This window comes from Seriola lalandi, unplaced genomic scaffold, assembly GCF_002814215.2.
Source record: "Seriola lalandi dorsalis isolate HSWRI2012SDOR001 ecotype SW California unplaced genomic scaffold, Sedor1 jcf7180002054563, whole genome shotgun sequence".
Classification (NCBI taxonomy): Eukaryota; Metazoa; Chordata; class Actinopteri; order Carangiformes; family Carangidae; genus Seriola; species Seriola lalandi.
In genome coordinates this window covers 2,246,699-2,266,861 of record NW_019525116.1, presented here as the reverse complement: position 1 = coordinate 2,266,861, position 20,163 = coordinate 2,246,699, and the positions used below count along the sequence as shown (strand labels likewise).

The following is a 20,163-nucleotide window of genomic DNA, read 5'->3' as shown; positions in this document are numbered from 1 at the left end:
AATTGTTTCTGGGGTTTTTTTTTAATTGTAATTTGCAAACAAATCCACTCTTTAGATCAATTATTAATAATCTTTATCACAAATTACTCTTCTCTCCACTAGAGAGCAGCACTGCATTGGACTAACTCAACAATTGTATTGAGTATTGTTTTCATGACCACATGCATTTTTGCAATTATCTATCTATCTATCTATCTATCTATCTATCTATCTATCTATCTATCTATCTATCTAAGCACTGAGTCAAAAGGGGTTTATTTTTCAGAATACAGTAATTTCTTATCTTGAAAATAAAAAAAATAAAAAACTTATTTTCCATCTGTTTTATACTATTGTGTAGGTGAATTATTCTTTTATAAAAAGACATTTAACCATACATTTCTAATGCATATGTGGCTCTACCTTTCTAAAAGATCTCATGACATCTGACCTTTGCCCTCTTTCTAAATAATTTAGAAAAAGGGCCAAAAAAAAAAGCAAAAAGTCAAACTGAACCTACTGTATCATCTGACTGACAGAAAGAAGTCATACAGAAAGTCACGTAGGAAGATTAATTCACTCCTGAATATCATTTACATTCATTTGCATTTCATCATTTCGGGGTTTTTTTTTCGTACTTTATTGAAATGAAATTTCTATATCCAGTGTTCCTCCCAACAGAGCCATCTGGCCTGATCGTAAAACATAAATGTATCAAGTACGGGTTTAACAAACTATTGATGCTCTGTCTTTTAATGAAAAAACGCCGTGACTTGGTGTTATGGTCTGTGAACTACTGTGTAATCAGCCAAGAAACAAGAGTCAATAAGTGGCTCTGCCAAGCTGTGATCAGTCATCACATTGTGGCCATAATGTTATCAACTGAGGTAATTTTCTCCCAGTGGGTGACTCATGAGGAATGTTCTGCTTGTAGGTTAGAAGAGGGCAGAAGAATCAGATGAACCACACATCCACTCAGTTTGAACCACCATGGCTGCACAGTTTGAATGATTCAAACAAGTACACTTCATAAAGAGGATCTGAAGCTGTGCGTGTGTGTGTGTGTGCGTGTGTGCGTGGAGGATTGGGGTGGTTGATCAGTTGATGATGGGCGCGGCAGTGGGATGACTCATATTTGGAGTTGCCTAGCTACAGCCAGGAGTTGTTTTCTTTAGACTCTGAGCGCGAGTACAGTGTGCATGTCTGGATTTCATTGAGAGAGCAAGGCCTTGTGGGGGCGGCGTAAACGCAGGGGTGGCACTGAGCAGGAAACAGGAGGAGCAGAAATGTTCCCAAAGAGGAGAAAAAAATCACGTGAAGAAAAACTGTAGTTAAATGTAGTAATGTCAGCACGAGGGGAGGGGGGGGTTACAAAAACGAGTGAGGTCTACAAAAAGAGCGCTCAGGGTGAGGAAGTGAATCAAGAATGAAAACCCCTGGCCTGTAACCATGGAAACGGGTCGGCTCCACTAAATATGAGGAATTTTTTTTTTTTTATTGAATGTAAACGGTGGCTAGGGCACCACAACTGACACACATGACCTTCGCCCCACTGGACGCTGTCTGGTTCCTCACAGACTCCTGACGCTGTTTCTGTCTGATTTTCAGTCAGACCACAGGCAGGCAGCCAACAGGGCACATGCAAACTTCACTCAGAGTTTATCTGAGTCTGCCTGTCTCCCACATGAGTGGTTGGCCTGCACATAAACACATTTTACCCAAATATACAGAGTATGAAAGAAAATATTCGCAGTAAACAGATCTTTAAGGAGCAGAAAATTGTTTATTATTATCAATAATGAAAATAATGATAATAAAGTTACTTTTTCTTTAGCACTTTTCATACATAAAATTTGGCTCAAAGTCCTTAACATTGAATTGCATTTATAAGCACGCAAACAAAACATAAAAAACAATAAAACTGGGTATAATAGTATTAAATAAAATTTAAACTAAGATTAAATAAAATGAAATTAAGGATTAATTAAAGATTAAGCAAAAACTTAAAATGTTATACAGGATTGTCATCGTAACGTGTGTATATGTACAGTTGTGTGTCATCCAGGTAGCAATGAACATTACACTGCGTTGTCGTAGAAAAACTATAAAAACAAGAGGCCAAGTATTGAACCCTGTGGAACACCGTTTCGACATTTCGAATGTGATGGGTAATTGTAAAACATGATTATCAATACATACCAAAAGACTCTGGGTCACAATTGATGCTAAATTGAACCTAGGATTTTGGGCAGCATGGCAAAATCGAGCTGCTCGTACATCCACATGCCAAAAAGAGAGACGCCCTTCAATTCATTGATGAAATGAGGCTGTGGTTGCCTTCAATTAACAAGTTACTGTGGAGCAGAAGGCCACAACATGGACACGCACTGGGGAGATGACCATTCCTGGAAAATGAAACTGATGATCATCTGGGGAGGAAGGTCTGTCTATGTGTGTGTGTGTGTGTGTGTGTGTGTGTGTGTGTGTTTTTTCCTCCAGTGTCTGTGTGAAAATGTGTCACTCCCTTAGAGGTTGATGAATATGCAGAGTGTATGAACATGTGATTGTGTTTATTCGTCTCTACTAACAGAAACTGGGGCCACTTTTGGAAATACATGAGGATGTGTAGATATACATAAGAGTGTGAGTTCATGTGTGTGTGTTTCACTCCTCCTCACTCCTGACATGCCTGTGCAGTAGCTTATCATCAAAACCAGCCTGGTGACACTGGCAGCAAGGAGGTGGGCGATGGTCAACTTTTCCAATTAGTCAACAGCCTGTGGTGAGAAGAGTGTTTCAACACTAAAACCACTGACATCAGACCCTTTTGTTTGCTCTGCCTCACTCAAAAGAACAGTCACATTCAAAAGGTCTTGAAGTTACCCCTGAAAATCCTGTAAATACTGTATACGCTCAGGCTGGTTTTGTTGTAGGAGTTTAGAAATCTCAGGGCAGGGTGCAACATTGTGTAAGCCAGAGAAAGAATGAGCGGAGGGAGACAGTCATCAACAGACGGGGAGCTTTCCTATTGTGTAAAGCAGCAGTGACTTGGCTGTAGTCAGGCTCGCTCCCTTGGCATGTAGGCACCGCTCTGCCGGCTTTGTCTCACACAGTCCTGTTGAAATACTCCCTCACTTAGACTCCTCGCAAACACCTTAATTAAGAGATTTTGTCATTGCTCAACCCAAAAATAGCAATCTGTCCTGCCTTGTTAGTCTATTTACATCAAGTTTATATTTTTAGCATTTAGCTGATGCTCTTTTTCAGTGTGTGTCAGAGAGATTCATGTCTGACGTTGCCAACTTAACAAACAAACCAGCAGTAATTAGGAACGCAAGACCCAGAGCCACGGCTTTAATACAGAAGATGCAACAAGTAATCTGAGACAGGGGAGCGCTCGTTTAAGACGTTGGAAAAGGCCATAACTCAGTTTCCACAATGTAAAATGTCAAAGTGTAAAGTCCTTCAGTTCTGTGTATTCAAGCGATTTTCAAGTAGCAGATTCAGTTGCTGCATTCGACTCTTTAATGATCCCACAGTGAACAGTAAAGCTCGCACTGGAACCAATAGAACCACCTCGATCCGGCCAAGCCTGAGAAAACGTTTCAAGGAATCATCATTAATACTTATGCACACACAACACATGGCATCTCACACAATATCACAACTGTTTCAGTGATCCTTTATGACTCTGGTTTTTCCAGTGCTGATCAGCAATGGCAGCACGACAAAGGGCTGTTTGTTGAGCAAGCCACCCTATTGGTCTTCTTCAGTGTCTACACAGGCATGTGATTTGTTGACTTGTGTTTGGATCTAATAAACGTGTTTTGGCTCAGCTCTTCGCCCCCCCCCCCCTTCCTGCTACATGCAGCGGTAGACCGTGGCATGGTCAAATTCTTACTCTGAAAAATGATATCTGACTGACTGATGCATGACTCATAGTATTTCCTCTCTCGAAAATATACCAAGGGCTGAAAAAGGGTTTGATTCTTGCATAACTGATGTAGTTTTGGCTCCACAAGCGTGCACACTGGTTTCACTCACTGACTCTTAGTGCACTCTGTATAGCTGTGCTATGGAAGGAGTGCCGTATCACACTGAATGGTACAGTACAAACCGTGGCTTACCTCACATTGCAAGGTGGGGTCGACACGCCCAGAATAGAATCAGGTCCAACCACATTCTCCATTCTCCCCTCTGTCTTATTCTCAATATGTCTCTCTTGTGTTTTCCTATACTCCATTGTTATTCTTTTGAAATCTCAAGTCAAAGTGTGCGTACGAGCACATCCACCTTCCTCACACACATGGAGGGAGTTGGATGGAGGTGTGTTAGTTGTGTTGGTGATAGATTTGCAGTGTAGATTTTCGAGGGGAGATTACACAACTGTAACTCCAAACCTGACTTGCAGAAGCTCAGTGGCCTGACATTCTTTCCCATGGGGATTTGGGTGGGACACTCAGGACACTGAGTAGTGCAATCGAGGTGTGGTGACTGAAATTTGCTGAACATAAACGGATGAACATTATGTCACCCTTCCTGTTGTGTATTTACTGTGGCTTCCATGGAGTTTGATAGTGTTGTCATGGAAATGAGTGATGTACAAAAGGTGCAGGAAACCTGAAGTGTTACCATGGCAGAGGCATCGTTTAGTGAAACACTGAAGTGCTGCCTATGTTTAGCATTCCAGCGCCCCGAGTCCCTCTGTCTACATGTGAAAAAAAGTTGTTTTCCATGACAACCGTATTGAGACACACAGCATTGTTCTTCACTGTCATCAAAGAAGAAGTGCTTTGGTTTCATTCCTAAGATAAAATATCCCAGGCGATTGTGTTTCTCTGTGTCTGTCTGTGTGTGTGTGTGTGTGTGTGTGTGACCTGATGTAAACACAGCAGAATGTAGCTTCACAAGTAGCCTCGCTATAAGCTCCAGCAGGCTCAGCTGCCTCTTGTGGTCACTGTATTTTGCAGGTGAAGTATTTCTGAAACCTGTTATTATCCTCCTGGCTCATACCTGAGGCTCAGGCTGACATGATACTGACCAGGTACTCAGACTTCTGCTGGTGCATCAGCATATTTTTACACTCACCAGAAGCAAACAAGCGACCTCAGTGTCCCAGTCCGCACCCAGAGTATTTTTGTCCGTCTCTATCTTCTTGTTTATATCTGACTTTCCGTGCCAGGTTTTTATTAGTCTGCTTGCCTTCAGCGATGCACACTCATATTGTGGTATTTATTGTTATTGTTCTGCTTCCTCCTCCTCTAAATACTTTTCTACATACTGTTTCCTAGAAACACCATTCAAACTTCAACGTTTTCAGCTCATTAAGGACGTTGACACTTGATTTTTTTTGACAGAAAGGACAAAATGTTCAGCTTCTGAAAATTCTGTTCATCTTAGAAACTTGTTGCCTCCTATTCGACCTTCATACTCATTCATACATTCACATAGAAACTTCATTCAAACCAATCAATCAATTCTCTTTTCAACCTTCTCTCATGAATTTCTATCTATCTATTCTATCTCTTTCTATCTATCTATCTATCTATCTATCTATCGCTCTATCTGTCTATCTATCTATCTATCTATCTATCTATCTATCTATCTATCTATCTATCTATCTATCTATCTATCTATCTATCTATTTATTTATCTATCTGACACTTTAAATGGTATTTCAAGTGCTTTCAACACTTTCATTTTCACTGACACTTCAACTGCTTTCGCCTATTGCATGTCAATAGACACGTTTGTACTTTTAGATCCGACACTTCACCGGACATTTTAACCGCTGTCAGGCCCGATGTTTCAACATTCACTTAAACTGAAATTTCAATTACTTTTAGCCCTGACACACAGACTGACATTTGCATTTGCACCTTTTACTCTTCAACCGACAATTCAACTGCTTTTAATAGTTAGATGTTAATTGACATTTCAGCTGCTTTCATCTCCTACTCCTCAAGTAACAACTGCTTTCAGCATTTCCTTATCAAATGTTTCCCTTCTTTCATTTCTTTAACACGTTTTCATCTGTTTTCTGTCATTACACGTGATTTAGTGCTTTTACACTTCATCTGCACTTTTTTCTGCTCTTCTATTTTAACGACCTTTTAACCTTCTGTCAGTAACTTTAATTGCCACTTCAACGTTCAGCTGTTTCAGTACCTCAGCTATTTCAAACGCTCCATCTGCAAGTCTAGTGCAGTTATTTATTTTTATAAATCACTGCTGAACAAGAAACAATGGATAATTATTGTTGTTCTCTGCTGACCAGTCGAACAGTTTTAAAATCAAGCCACGTCGTAAAAAAACCTACAACTTTGTGTAAAATCTAGTTGCCTTTGTTTGCGTTTACCACGCTGTGCTGGGAGTTTCTGTATCCACGCCCTCTCCTGAAAGTGTACAACAAATAAAAAGGCTCCTAGTTCTCCAACTTTAAATCAGTCTTCCTCTGTCTCGAACTGTAAGAGGAACATTTTTGGGATTATTAGCCAGAATTAGCGATGAAGGATCTGACACTGGCGTTCTTCCGCTTTATAATCAATGAGCTTCTATGACACACAAGCAAACGTGCAATTTTTATGACGTAACGTGACATTTGGCAGGAAAAGTTAGAAAGATTCTCCCTCAGTGTAAAATAATGTCGCTACTCTGTTCCAAAGGCAGATTACTTTTTCTCACTGGAACCACTAAGACCACATCAATCACCACCAGCAATGAAACAGTGATAGCGAGTAATAATTAATGAACTCACAGCAGTGTGAAATGTCTCCAGTAAACCCCCCCGCCACCACTTCCAAATTCCTCTCTCACTACCTTCATGTCTCCCCCCCAATCTTCCTCCCTCTGCTCTCATTCCCTTCCTTTTTTTTCTTCTTCTTTCTCACTCAAGCCATGACTTGCACTCGTTTGCCCCCACCTCTTTTTCCCTTGCAACCAACAACATTCCTTCATCCTGAGACTCTTTCCTCTGTAACAAAAGCGGGAAAACACAGAGGGTGTTGATCAGGAAGAAATGCTACCCTGTCGGTTGTGTGTGTGTGTTCATGTGCCCAGGTTTTGACTGTTTGTATATATATTCAACAGTGACGACGTGATTGTGATTAGGCCCCGGCTGCAGTCTGTCGCCATGGTAGCATGCGTAAAATCACTGTCAATGATGTCCAATGTTGTGGGAGTTCCCCCCTCAAACACCAGTGAGTCATCAGCTGCACTCCCACAGAGAAACACCACCACCATCATGCTCAGTGACAAAGACATGAGACACCAAACACATGGAGAAAATCTATCGCCTGCCCACAAAAAAAAAAAAAGTTGTTGAAATAGTGGCTGGTTTGATCCTTTGCATGTGTGTAGACAGAAAGAAAGAGAGGGTGGGACTGGGAGAAAAGAGTGGGGTGGGAAGTGTGTGTGTGTGGGGGGGGGGCAGAAAAGGAGGCAGAGATGTGAGCAAGCGAGAAAGAGAGAGAGAGAGAGAGAGAGACAGAGAGAGAGAGAGAGAGAGAGACTCTTGTCTGGGGTGTGGATTTAAAAAGAGGGCGGGGTGAAAGTGGGCGGACGGGTAGTTTTCTAGTGTTTGTGCATTTAGACTCTGAGTCTGAAATTAGTGTCACTGAGAGCAGGAGGAATTAAACGTGTAGAGACAGACAGCCACCAAACGGTAAGTCAAAGATTCTTCTTCTGCTTTTTGATTCCCGCTGTATTTCTCACTTCTCTAAAGCTGCTGAACGGAGTGGTGTCAGGACAGGAGCTGCTTCAGGTTTCTTTACTTTACTTTTTAAATAAGAAAAACAAATGATGATGAGAAACACAGTAAAGGCAGGTGTGGGTGTGTGTGTGTGTGTGTGTGTGTGTGTGTGTGTGTTCACCTCAAATATACCTGTTCACCTCCACAGGCAACTTTGCTTCTGAATGACAGTAAGTTCTTCATTACTGGGCAGGTGAGGCTGGTTTCCAGATGTGTTCCTGCAGCTGTTCGCTTACTGAAGTGACTAGTCTGAAAGTTAAACTGTGTAAAAGGCATCAGGACTGCATTAGCTCTCTCCAAATCTACCGTCAGCCACATGTATTCTATTTTGTGTAATGGAAAATATGCCACATCCAGGCCTGATCTAGAAAACCCCGGCAGGAACAGCTGACACATCTTGTGTTTTCAGGAGAGATTATTGAAAGACATTTGATCAAAGTACTCAACGAGTATGTTTTAAATTAAAGCGTCCAACTGCTGAGCAGTCACTTTTTATTTCTTTTTTCCATCCAGAAGTTGTTCATTAAAGTTTGGTCATCTGTCAGAAGACAACTTGTCTGTATTTGTGCCGCAGCACGTCAGGCAGAAATGACACAGAGCAAATATTTACAAACTCAATCTCTCACTCCACCGCAGCCGTGTGAGGCGGATGAAAGGTGGGAAACACGTCTTGAAGACATGTGTAAGGCATGATCACACGTGTATCAGTGTGCCCTCGGCGCTCCATGTCTGTATATGAGCGCGGTTGCGTGTGAGCGAGAGGGAGCTGGCAAGCGTGTGTGTGTGTGTGTGTGTGTGTGTGTGGACCCAGCCCTTGACCACTCCTTCGCCGTGGAGGGAACCAGCACATACCAGATGTGCCTCTTCCTCTGTTCACACCCAGGGGCAGCCTCCACACTGGAACCAGCCACAGATAGTTCACATACAAATAAGAGAAGATACTGATCAAAAAATCTCTGATCTAATTCATATCTCACGCAGCGTGTGATAGTGTGTAGTAATTGAAACGAGGGGGAATTGGGCGTGGGCCAGCAGGTATTCTTTACGGTTATTTTAAGGAGTGGCGGGTTTAATGTTGAAGTACAAGACAAGTCCAAACTCATCTGCCTGCAATGAACTTCCCTCCTTAATGCTCTCTCCCTCTCAATACCAACAACATGTTTTTACCCAGGGATGATTTAGTTCACTGACGTCCGTCTTCACAAATATACAGCAACACACATATAGAGATATGAAGATTATCTGGCAGTCTGTTTCCAGGCTTTTCACTGGGAGTGCGTTAGCTGTAACTCAAAGTAATTAGAAGTTGTGAAGCCACACCCAGAGCGGGTGCCAGGTCTGGGCCTTGCTTTGAGTGTGTTTATGAAGATTTGTGCGTATATGTGTGTGTGTGTGTGTGTGTGTGTGTGTGTGTGTGTGTGTGTGTGTGCTTGGAGCTGTCATTAATGGCTCCCTGTCTGAAACCGAGCAGGAAGTGTGTAGCCTTTGTTGTAGCCCACGTTTGATTCTTTCTTTTCAGTGTGTGTGTGTGTGTGTGTGTGCGTGTGTGGTTTTTCTTTAAGTTGAATGAGTTCTCCAGTTATATTCATCTTGCATAATAATAAGGGTGGAAAGCGGTGTAACGAGTTTTGCCTTTGTGCCTCCCTCTCTCCAGCACAGTCATCATGCTGATCCTCCTCGCCGCCATCTTTGCCCTGCACATCCTCTGCATCATCCTCCTCCTGGTGGCTACTATTGACAATGTAAGTATGACTGAGTTTTAACTGCACATACCTGTACAGCGCATCATTCCACACGCCCACACACGAAGCCATATGCACAGCTACATAGGTTTACAGCCTCAGGGCCGTACTTGCCACGGCCTAATCCCCGACTTCCTCCCCATTTTGAGCATTAAAATGACAGCGGTGAAGAGTTATGTGCATCGCTAAGAGAAGCCGACAGAAAGCAAAGAGTCGAGACCGATGAGTGATCAGCTGCTCACCTCGCTTTCATCACTCCAGGCCTTCTTCATTCCTTCTCTGTCAATGGTCCACTGTTCTTCTCAGGGCCACATATCTGACATACCTGGACGACAGATGGGGCCGCCCACGGTGCCGTCACCCTGACTGTGTGCATGTAAACTGCAGGCGAGGTGTCAGTCAGACACGCTGTACATGTATATATGTGACATTCTTGCCTGTGTTTTAGTGACTGTTACATACCGGAGTGAGAATTGTGGAATAACACAGCCATCATGATTGTTGTCCCTTCGCCTGCAGCTTCACGTCATGACACGGGCTGAACACACTCTGCTGCTGTGTTTACTACTGCTCCTGTTTTGAATCCTCCTCTTTTTCTTGTTTGTTTCTTTGGCCTCATCCGTTTTCCTTTAGCGTGTAAAAGGGCTGTTTTTTATTTTTGCAACCGCTGCACCAGAGTTGCAACATGATTTGAAATGCTCTTGTCCCTCCTCAGGCCTGGTGGATGACTGACACTATCGCCACTGACGTGTGGGCCCGGTGGGTGTTGCAGAACGGAGTGTGGAACTACACCGATCTCCCCTCAGGATCACACTACCCACAGGGTAAGACCTGTCCTGCAGAGACGTAGAGTGAGGACAACATGCATGAACACACAACACAGAAATAATTCTAAACCAGTGGCTGAAAAATCTGCCATTCATTAAAAACATATAAAGGAATTAATGCAAAAATCCCCAAAATCAAAGCAATATAAAAATATCTTTGGGTATCCTTTATTAAGGGTTTAATACTCAAAAATGCTAAAAGCTAATCTGCGTCCTCGGGGCTGTGTGGGTGTGGTCTTATCACATTTGATTGACAGCTAAACAAACAATCCACCAACTGTCACCAGATCCCGATTCAAACGTTGCAAAATCTTGATTGGTGCATGGAAATAGGTGACGTCACCTTTTTTTTTTTCCTCTAGCTGTGTTGATTTGACTCGCAGTCAGAGGCTGATTGTAGTTTTGATGATCAGTCATGTTTTGAGAGCTGTGTGACGCACCTTCAAAGTGATGTGACAAAGATCTTTTCAAGACGTTTTGTTTTACTGTGGTGTCCTCCCAGAACCTGCACATGTAAATCAGCTGGGGACAGTTTACAGTTATCCAAATTATTATTATTATTATTCATTTGATTTATTTTGCATTGCAAATTCAAACCTGCAAAGCTCAAAATGATGCTGCCTTATAACACAAAAGAGATGAATTATAATTTATAATAATTGAAAGTAATGAATTGTGTTTATCTGAGCTTTGCCTAGTGAGGGGGTAAAGCTTCGGTTATAGTCCAACTTTCAGTCTTCAAAACCAAACCAAAAGGAAGTGTATGTCTTTATATGGCACCATAATCAGGAGGTTTTAAAATCAGTGTTTCCTAGGTGTGTCAATATGATCAACACACGCCCACACACGCACACAAACACAAACACACACACGCGCACACACACCTCATGTTGCTCTCTCTCTGGCTCCCCCTGCAGATTACCTCCAGGCAGTGCAGGCCAGCTCGGTGTTAGCTTGTATATTCTCCATCCTGGGCATCTTTGTGTTTGTGGCTCAGCTCTTCACCCTCGACAAAGGACGGAGGTTCACCATCTCCGGCATCTTTCAGTTCCTGGCCTGTGAGTGTTTTATTGTGTGTGTCTTTCATCTTGTATGTCTTCCATCTTCCCTGCCCTCCACTGATGTCCACGTTTCTCCCCTCTCTCTCCAGGCCTGTGCATCATGATTGCAGCCTCCATCTACACAGACCGCTTCCACATCGATGAGCAGAATGGTTGGTACGGTCACTCCTTCATCCTGGCCTGGATCGCCTTCGCTCTCACGTTCATCTCCTCCATCACTTACTTTGTGCTACGCAAGAAGACGGCGTGAGAAGGACACTAGAGCTTGCTCCAACCTGCCCAACACCTCCGGCTGGATCTGCTCTCTCAGCTAAAAATCTGGGTTTAGTTACAGTGAGGTGGAGTTTATATTTGCCTGTGTTGGACGTCAGATTTGAGCTGCTAATGTTTATTCAGCGACAGATACAGCAGACCTGTTGATCCTCTCAAATACATACTGGTGTTTAATGGAGTCTGGTTCCAGTTTTGGTTCTTTCTGCAGTAACAGGCAAACTCAGTTAATCACAGATGTATTTGAGTGTATTTTTCAAACCAGAGTTTGGCCTTGATTTCTTGGGGACATCTAAGAATTAAGAATATTTTTGTAGTTATCTGAAGAAAGATGGTCTGATAAATTAAGTTCCATCACTGTTTCTGTCTTGTACCAAAAGCAGGTTGAAGAGTAAAAACTGTAGTCTTTATTTTTTGTGTAATGTACATTTATATATGGAAATGAGTGCTGGATAAAAAGGGGAGAGTTTATGATTTTAGTATATAGTGTTTTCGATATTATATTGTTAGTATTGTTATCTGCTCTGGTCTGACTTCATGCAATGTGCCACTAATTAAACAAGAGTGTAACTACAACGTGATGCCATCAGTTTTCAAAGTGCCTGGAAAATTTGTGCCTGTTGGAAGAAATTAAAAGTCACATGTCATAGATTTGTGTGTAATCTAATGATAAGACTACGCAAGGATATAAAGCGTGTAATCAGTGGTGTAACACTGTTTGTTTTATAATTATTTGTGATTAGGAAAAACATCAAACCGGTTTAAGTGTTATAGTACAACAGCTTCATGAGGAACTATCAAACTAATAAAGAGACATAAAATGGTGGGTTTTTTTTTCCAAACTCGTCAGAGTAATGACCTTGTGAGATCTGCCTTTGTTACACTCACGTATGAAACTTGCAATATTACATAAATCAGATATCCTGCCTGGGTGAGAATGAGGTCATATACCACTAACACGTCAACCTTTCATATACCCTCGATCACGTCAGCTCTGTTTCAACACAATGTGACTCCTCAAGTGTGAGGTATAATGTGTAAATATGTTTTGTTTCCCATGATGCTCCGTATGTCCAATGCTGTTTTATTTTTGCTACTGTTACTTGGCAACGACAATGACAATGATTTTTACTACATTAAAACTTGATTTTCAACTTACTGAAGGTGTGATTTGTTTTTCTTCTCCGTGTGTTATGAGCAGGACTAAACAGTAGAGGTCAAATATTCCAGTGGCTTCTATCCTCTTATTTATTTCATATCAATTTTGTACATGATTAATTGTTTCTGCCTCATGTTCACTTTACAACACCGTGTTTGACGTGGCCTTCTTTATTAGAAGAGAGTGATTATGATCAACGCTAATTACTTGCATTCATTGAGTCACTGGACTGTAAATGTAAATTCAGAGCGCATGAGAGACAACGACAAACATCAAACTGCAAGTTCAGAGTGGGCTGTAGTCCTCCTCGCGGTCGTAACGGTTCGCATGGTGTCCCGGCAGGGTCATGTGGACGGAGACGGAGGGGGAGGGTGAGGGGAGGGACAGGCGGTGGAACGGGGACGCGGGCGCAGGATGTGGGGGAGGAGGAGGGAAGGAGTCCGAGTGGGGGAGAGGAAGCGAGTGGGAGTGCGTGAGCCTCGGAGTAGTGGCGGAGGACGGTGGCTTCGCAGTCGGGGGCTCATAGTAAGGAGACAGGTGGGAGATCCGGGGAGGGGACGGCGGACAGGCCAGGGTGATGGCTGGGTTCGGAGGCGTGTAGTAAGGAGCCGGCGGCAGGAGCCCCACGAAGTTAAAGCTGCAGGCGTTGAGGCCGGAGGCACGTCTGGGTCCCACCATCAGCACCTTCTTGGTGTAGTTGTTGAGGGTGGAGACGCCGGCAGACATGCAGACGGTGAAGGCAAACCAGGCCACACTGAAGACAGAGAGACACAGAGGGACAGAGAGAGGCTGAAACAGGGGGTTCGTTCCCTAAGATAAATAAAGTATCTATCTATCTATCTATCTATCTATCTATCTATCTATCTATCTGTCCGTGTGTGTGTGAGATCTGTGTCTACAGTGTGTGTAATGAACTCACTAGAACGCCCAGGAGTAGCCGTAGCTGTGAGGTTTGAAATCCTCCGGTCCCATTGAGACAGTGGTCTGAAACACCTGCATGAACATCATGTGACCCACCATCCCAAGCAGACCTGAGAAGACAAGGTGGGAGGGATCATTTGTAATACTGGCCATCCCATGTTGTCATTTCGCTTCACGTATATATGTAAAAAGTTTTCCGTACCTGCCAGGACTGTGAAGACGGCAGCAAAAGCGTTGAGCAGCTGACCCCAGCGCTGCGTGGAGGGGCAACAGGCCCGGATACACAACTGCACACACAGCAGGACGCAGCTGATTGACAGCAGACCTACATACATGATCTCCAGCGACAGTGACAGCCACATCATTGCTGCGGCGGGAGGAGGAGATAGATGAAGACATGGATTTCAAACAACAAAGAATAAAAGCGCCCCCCCCCCCCATGCAGGAAGGAAGTGTTGAATCTATTTACCTTTTTCAGATCCAGGAGTCAAAGTGTGAAAGCCTCGACACTTCTCCTCTAGAAATCAAAAGACGAAACGTCAACGTAGTTACTGACAATAAATCAGCCTTATACTTACAGGAAATTGGACTATTTGCACTGGAGAGCTTTCAGTAAAACCTGCAGCTGGTGATTTGTGAACGTAACAGTGCAGCACCGTGTCTCTATATTGTATCTCATCAAATTACTGCGTGACTAACCAGACTGAGGTAACAGTTTGCACAGTGTTTACACGGCCTTAAGTGACCTGATGGGAGATTATAAGATTTGTTCGGTATAAATCTGGAAGGGTGGGGTCTGCAGGAAAAACCAAAATAAGACTTTGTCAGTATCTGGTAATGTTTTCATTTTCACTTATTCTTTTCCACATGACAGCATTTTGTTTTCACTCCCAAAATGAGTATTTTTCCACCACTGCTAGCAATGGCATTAAAAAAAATACACACACACACACACACAGCAAATAACCAGTTTCTGCTGTCAGTTAAGCTTCTTTGCGGCTTGTTTACCAACGTGTTTACACGACAGCTGCAATAATCAGGGTATCGTATTTGGCATTCGCCATAAAAGCTCAACACACTTAAGAAAAACAGATGCAGACAGACAAAACAAGCGAGTAAGAATACAGATAGAAAACGTAATACAGAGAACATGTTCACCAACCTGCATGGACTACTGTTCACATGCTTTAAATGACTGCGCTACGGAGTTTACAATAAATACAAGAAAAAATATCATAATATCACAACAGTCATCAGTGTAACAGTCATTAACATAAACAGGACTGACTATTGAAGCTGCAGGGACAAAATTATGGGCCATCATGGGGAAGCAGGAACAAAAGCTGTGAGCACAAATCTGACATATTTCGAATTGATGTAGCTAACAGAAGCTAACAGTAGCTAACAGAAGCTAACAGTAGCTAAAAGAAGCTAACAGTAGCTTTCAGTTGTCTGTTTACACATATCCAGCAGATACAAAACATGATTAGCATTCACTTGTATTCCTGGTGAATGTAAGTCCGATATTGAGTCTCCTTTTAGCTCCGTTTTTGGTCTCCTCCACCTCCCGAGGGAAATATCCCTTTAGCCCTTTAGCAGCTAAATTCTCTACGATGTTCATATTCGGTGGTGCGCTAGCTCGTCGCTAACTTTGTCTGTCTGCTGTTTGGTGATGAGCAGCTAGTGTGCAGTGAGTTTTTTAGAGCTTTTTCATTAAAAAAAAAGAGAAAAGAAAAGAATTGATAATGGACTGAAACAGTAGAGTTGCCGGGCAGAAAACCAAAACAATGAGCTGAAAATGCACAAAAAAGAAAAGCTCGGTAGAGCTGAGGGTAATGGCGGGTGGGTACATAACCTACAAGTAGATTCATTGTTAATATATTGATTATTGCTGCTTTAAGGAAAAGCATTTTGTATACTATTACTGCATCTATATTAAATATTAAACCATATATGTAAATCTCCAAAATAAAATCATGAAAGGGAAATTTACGGATCTTAGAGCAAGTTCACCTCCACATTTGTTTTCACCTCTGCCAACAATCAGACACCATGCTGACTGGTTTATATATAACTGACAACATAAGTCAGTTGTAACTTTTGGCTGAACTTCAGTATCACTCAAACTCAAGTCGCAAATCAGCTGCAAATGAGACGGTGAACACCCGGGCTGATGTTTGTGAATCCTATTAACCTTTCTTTCTCTCTCTGGGTTTCTAATCCATAATTGAGTCATGCTGTTGAAGTCTAAATCTCAGCGAGCAGAACACACACAAATGATAATCCTCTTTGGGCTGAACGCATACACACACACACACACACACACACACACACACACACACACACACACACACACACACACACACACACTCAACTCAGTCCCTCCCTTAAACACACATTTACACACACCAAATGAACACACCTGAGAACTCAATTCATAACATCACCTTGGATTTTTCTCCCCTCCTGTGACCTATTTCATCGTCTGTTGCACTAGTGCCACAGATGCAATACAATTTGTTTCAGTGTGTGGATCCTCATCTCACCTTGAATATATCCTCTACCACACACACACACACACACACACACACACACACACACACACACACACACACACACACACAACCTGATAATCACATATGTCCAGGGGCACACTCATGAAATCCCTTACAATGACACTGATTGTACACTGCGGCCGTGGCCACATCTTTTACTGAGCTTCTGTTTAGATTTTCTTTTGTAAAAAAATCCAGTTTTCTCTCATTTATAAATTTCCTCTATCTGCTTAATCCTCTCCGGGGTCACTGGTGACATGTCTAGTGCTTTTACTTTTTAAAAAAAAACTAAACAACTTCGTCCTTTGACCGTCCTCAGTCATCAGAGGAATTTTATTTTCTCTTACATTTCTTTCATTGCCCATCTGAACGCTACAGAAATCAGTAAAATGTTGTTAATATTTCAAAACTGTCTCATATACTTCCACCTGTTTCCCTCCTCTCTCTCTCTCTCTCTCTCTCTCTCTCTCTCTCACCCCATGCGTCTTTGTAGATGTTCTCCTCGCATGTCCAGAACAGGCCCGTGTGAAAGGTGGGAAAGACGAAGCGGTCGTCGCCCGTCTCCCAGGAGAAATCGATGCTGGAGGAGTTGGAGACGCCGGGGACGGGGATGCAGTTGCTGTGCTTGGCGGGCGAACAGAGCGGCTTGGGCACCTTCTGTTTACCCACGCACCAGTAGGAGGACATGATGGAAACTGCGCCCAGGAAGAGAGACGCGACCGTCTGGATGAAGGAGAGGCGAGGGGAGCGCATCTGCTTCAGGAACGCCATCACGCAGGTGCGGGGTTTTTTTTTTAGGAGGGCTTGGACTGGGGGAGGAAAAGTAGGGACAGACGGAGAGAAGGTCAAATGTGCAAACTACAACACGCAAAAAAAAACAAAAAAAAAAAACAATGTCTGACAAGTGAATGAGTGGCTCAAGTTTTTCTCTGTTAGGCTACTTGACTTCAGGTACACCCTCCACTCTTGCGCGTCACTAAAAATATCACCAGCGTGTTATTAGTCTCCAAGGAGAGGCAGCTCTGCCCAATTGCCTGAGATGATTAGTGAGATGTTTGAAAGGGAAAGTGCGGGGGAGCCAGCGGTTTTACATGACTAATCACATCCAAAGAATAAAGAGACTGTGGCAGAGAAAAAGCAGCTCACTACTGGTAATTGGTGAGAAGACAGACAGTTAAATCACAGGAAAATAGGTGAAAATCGCTGTCGCCGTGGAACCTCTGCAGGAGACACAAGCTCAAACCAAAAGCCTGAGGACTTGATGTCAAGCAGTGAATTAAATTTGAAAGAAGGGGTGGAGGGGAAAAAAGCACTCACCTCCTCCAGACTCTCTTACGTCTTACTTTGTCCTCCGTCCTCTCATCAGGTAAGCGAGGGAAGGTGAAGGAAACATCCGACCCTGCTCCTCCACCCGTCTGCGCTCCTTTTCACTCTTCATCAGATAGCGAGGAGGAGTGATGGAGGATTTTGGCCGTCACACTGACCTCTGCGAGAAGAGTGACTGTCAGTCTTTATGATCCAACCCCAGTGGTCAGACACAACACACACACACAACACACACAACACACACAACACACACACACACACTCTCTCCTCTTTAATCCATCAGTATAAATCCAAAACAGACAACTCTGTTCCATCTGTTTTCATTTTGATTCCTAGACTTATTTTGATCTGTTTCATTCATCTCCTCTCCTCTTATCTGCCCCCCCCCCTCCCCAGCACTCCGGTGGATGATGTGTAAATCGACATGACCTTGAGAGGGTGAATAAATGTGGCAGATAAACAGTTACTTGGGCCATATGGCTTTGCAGCACCATACGTGTGGAATTTCCAGTGACACCTGTTTGACTGTAGGAGGCGCTGCGGGTCAGAGCGGGTTATTTAATTACTGCAATCAACTGTTAATCACTTGACTGAAAAGGATTTGATGTTGTTGCCGGAAAAGGATCATGTGTCATAAATCATATCGTAAAACCAGTTGTTCCCAGTCTCTTCTGCGTGTTCACCTGTACGACCATTAACAGATGATCAGTTATTGTGCTGTTGCCGCTTGGAGACGCAACAGGAGATCAACGTTTCAACCTTTTATTCTTTACTTTTAACTATTTCATCTCTTTATGCATAACTTTTAAATATTTTACCATTTTTCCAAAGCATGTAGGTATTTCACTCTTTACATGTTACTTTTAGGCATCATTTTCAACCATTTCTCCATTACTTTTAGCTATTTCAGTCATTTATATATTATTTTTGATCTATTTTTATCTATGATTACCTTTTGATTGATCACTTTTTGATTACTTTCAGCTATTTCAACATTTTATAAATTACTTTCCGTTGTTTATTCATGAATCTTTGCTTCTTTAACCTTTAATCTATGACTTGATGCTAACTATTTCAAGCATTTATCCATGGCTTATAGCTATTTCAACATTTTATCAATTTCTATCTGCTGTTTATTCATTGATTTAAGCTGTTGTAAACTTTTATCGATTACTTTATGCAACTATTTCAACCATTTGCACTTTAGCTATTTGTTAACTCACTACTTTTAGCCTTTTAACTAATGTTAAGTTACAACTTTCTGCAGACTTTTTAATTTTCACTTAACATTTACCATGTTGCAGCTGATTCAATGTGTATGTACAGTGTCATTTTTAAATCAAATAGTAAATTTGATTTTTGATTAATTGATGTAACACTAAGCTGTTTTCACCTCCCCCTGGTTGAGAAACATTGTCCTAAGACATTGGAGCAAAATACATTAAATCTAAAACCTCAGGCACAAATTTACACCCTTAATGACACTTATATTTAAAAATATTTAAACTTTGACTTGAGATAAATCAGACAATTTGGTTTTAACTTCCTATTTATGTCTCTGCACCAGTTACAGCCGTGGACGGAGGCTTTACGTTTCCAGCCTGTGTCCCGTTCTCCTCTTATCTCAGAATTTACTCAAATTTGGTACAAATATTCACTTGGATTCAAGGACGAACTGATTACATTTTGGTGGTCAAAGGTCACTGTGACCTCACAAAACACATTTTTTGGCCTTGCGAACATGATATCTCAGTAACAACTTGAGGGAATTTCTTCAAATTTTGCACAAACATTCACTTGGACACAAAGATGAACTCTTTAGATTTTTGGTGATCAAAGTCAATGTGACAACACAAAACGTTGTTTTTGACCATTACTCAAGAATTCACACATTAATTACCTGCAATTGGACGTGGACTGACACGGGAAACAACAGGATCCTCGACCTGGCACAACAGGTTTTAGACTCAGGGGAGTCTGAGAAAGTCAGAAATAGGGTCATGCACTCCCTCGAACTGAAAAGACGAGAAGAGCGAAGAAGAAGAAAGGATAGAGAGAGAAAGCGTGCATTTGTGTGTATGTGATTGAAACAGAGAGAGATAGCTTATGTGCATACGTGCCATAAAAACGTGCAAAAGAAAACAAAAAGAAGAAGAGAGGGAGGCAGTTTGGTTTTAGCAACAAAAAAGAAAAATAGAAAAATGTCATGAAACTGAAACAGGTGGTTTTTATCAGTGCAACAAAAGTAACAAAAATATGTTTCAGAAATAAGAAGAGGAGCATACTTGAAGCATTTTTTAAGTGTATTCATAATTCATATACATATTGACAGGTTTCTAATACAGCATGGTTTTGATAGTGTAACTGTCTTCTCAGCTTGATTTTTTTTTTTTTACAAGAATAACAATAAAAAATGATAAAGACAACACCATGTACGACTCACTTTTAAATTTTATGGCAATGCTTCTTTTGAATGGATTTTGCATCTCCCGATCAAATCGCTGCTGTGTCACTTAAGAATGAAGCCATTCAAAAGCACTTGGTTCGGCTTTTCTCTCCCACCCCCCACCCCC

At 42.2% G+C, this 20,163-nt stretch overlaps 2 protein-coding genes across 2 annotated transcripts; one reads left to right on the top strand and one right to left on the bottom strand.

Moving 5' to 3' along the window:
• The first annotated feature begins 7,539 nt into the window (after positions 1–7,539).
• On the top strand, positions 7,540–12,787 carry emp1b (epithelial membrane protein 1b). Its single transcript, XM_023416378.2, has 5 exons — positions 7,540–7,642; positions 9,384–9,471; positions 10,187–10,295; positions 11,216–11,356; positions 11,449–12,787. The coding sequence occupies exons 2-5, from the start codon at positions 9,394–9,396 to the stop codon at positions 11,607–11,609; spliced, it is 489 nt and encodes a 162-aa protein (XP_023272146.1). The 5' UTR covers positions 7,540–7,642; positions 9,384–9,393; the 3' UTR covers positions 11,610–12,787.
• On the bottom strand, positions 11,822–17,766 carry gsg1 (germ cell associated 1). The gene is made up of 6 exons (XM_023416377.2): positions 17,582–17,766; positions 16,741–17,073; positions 14,179–14,226; positions 13,912–14,076; positions 13,708–13,819; positions 11,822–13,542 (listed from the first exon to the last, which is right to left on the bottom strand). The coding sequence occupies exons 2-6, from the start codon at positions 17,033–17,035 to the stop codon at positions 13,074–13,076; spliced, it is 1,089 nt and encodes a 362-aa protein (XP_023272145.1). The 5' UTR covers positions 17,036–17,073; positions 17,582–17,766; the 3' UTR covers positions 11,822–13,073.
• Between the last annotated feature and the right edge of the window lie 2,397 nt (positions 17,767–20,163).

Coding starts and splice junctions, on each gene's coding strand:
- emp1b (XM_023416378.2), top strand. CDS start 9,394: ATGCTGATCCTCCTCGCCGCCATCTTTGCCCTGCACATCCTCTGCATC. Junction 9,472..10,186: donor TGGTGGCTACTATTGACAAT/GTAAGTATGACT, acceptor GTCCCTCCTCAG/GCCTGGTGGATGACTGACAC. Junction 10,296..11,215: donor AGGATCACACTACCCACAGG/GTAAGACCTGTC, acceptor CTCCCCCTGCAG/ATTACCTCCAGGCAGTGCAG.
- gsg1 (XM_023416377.2), bottom strand. CDS start 17,035: ATGGCGTTCCTGAAGCAGATGCGCTCCCCTCGCCTCTCCTTCATCCAG. Junction 14,077..14,178: donor GACTCCTGGATCTGAAAAAG/GTAAATAGATTC, acceptor CTCCCGCCGCAG/CAATGATGTGGCTGTCACTG. Junction 13,543..13,707: donor GGCTACTCCTGGGCGTTCTA/GTGAGTTCATTA, acceptor CTCTGTCTTCAG/TGTGGCCTGGTTTGCCTTCA.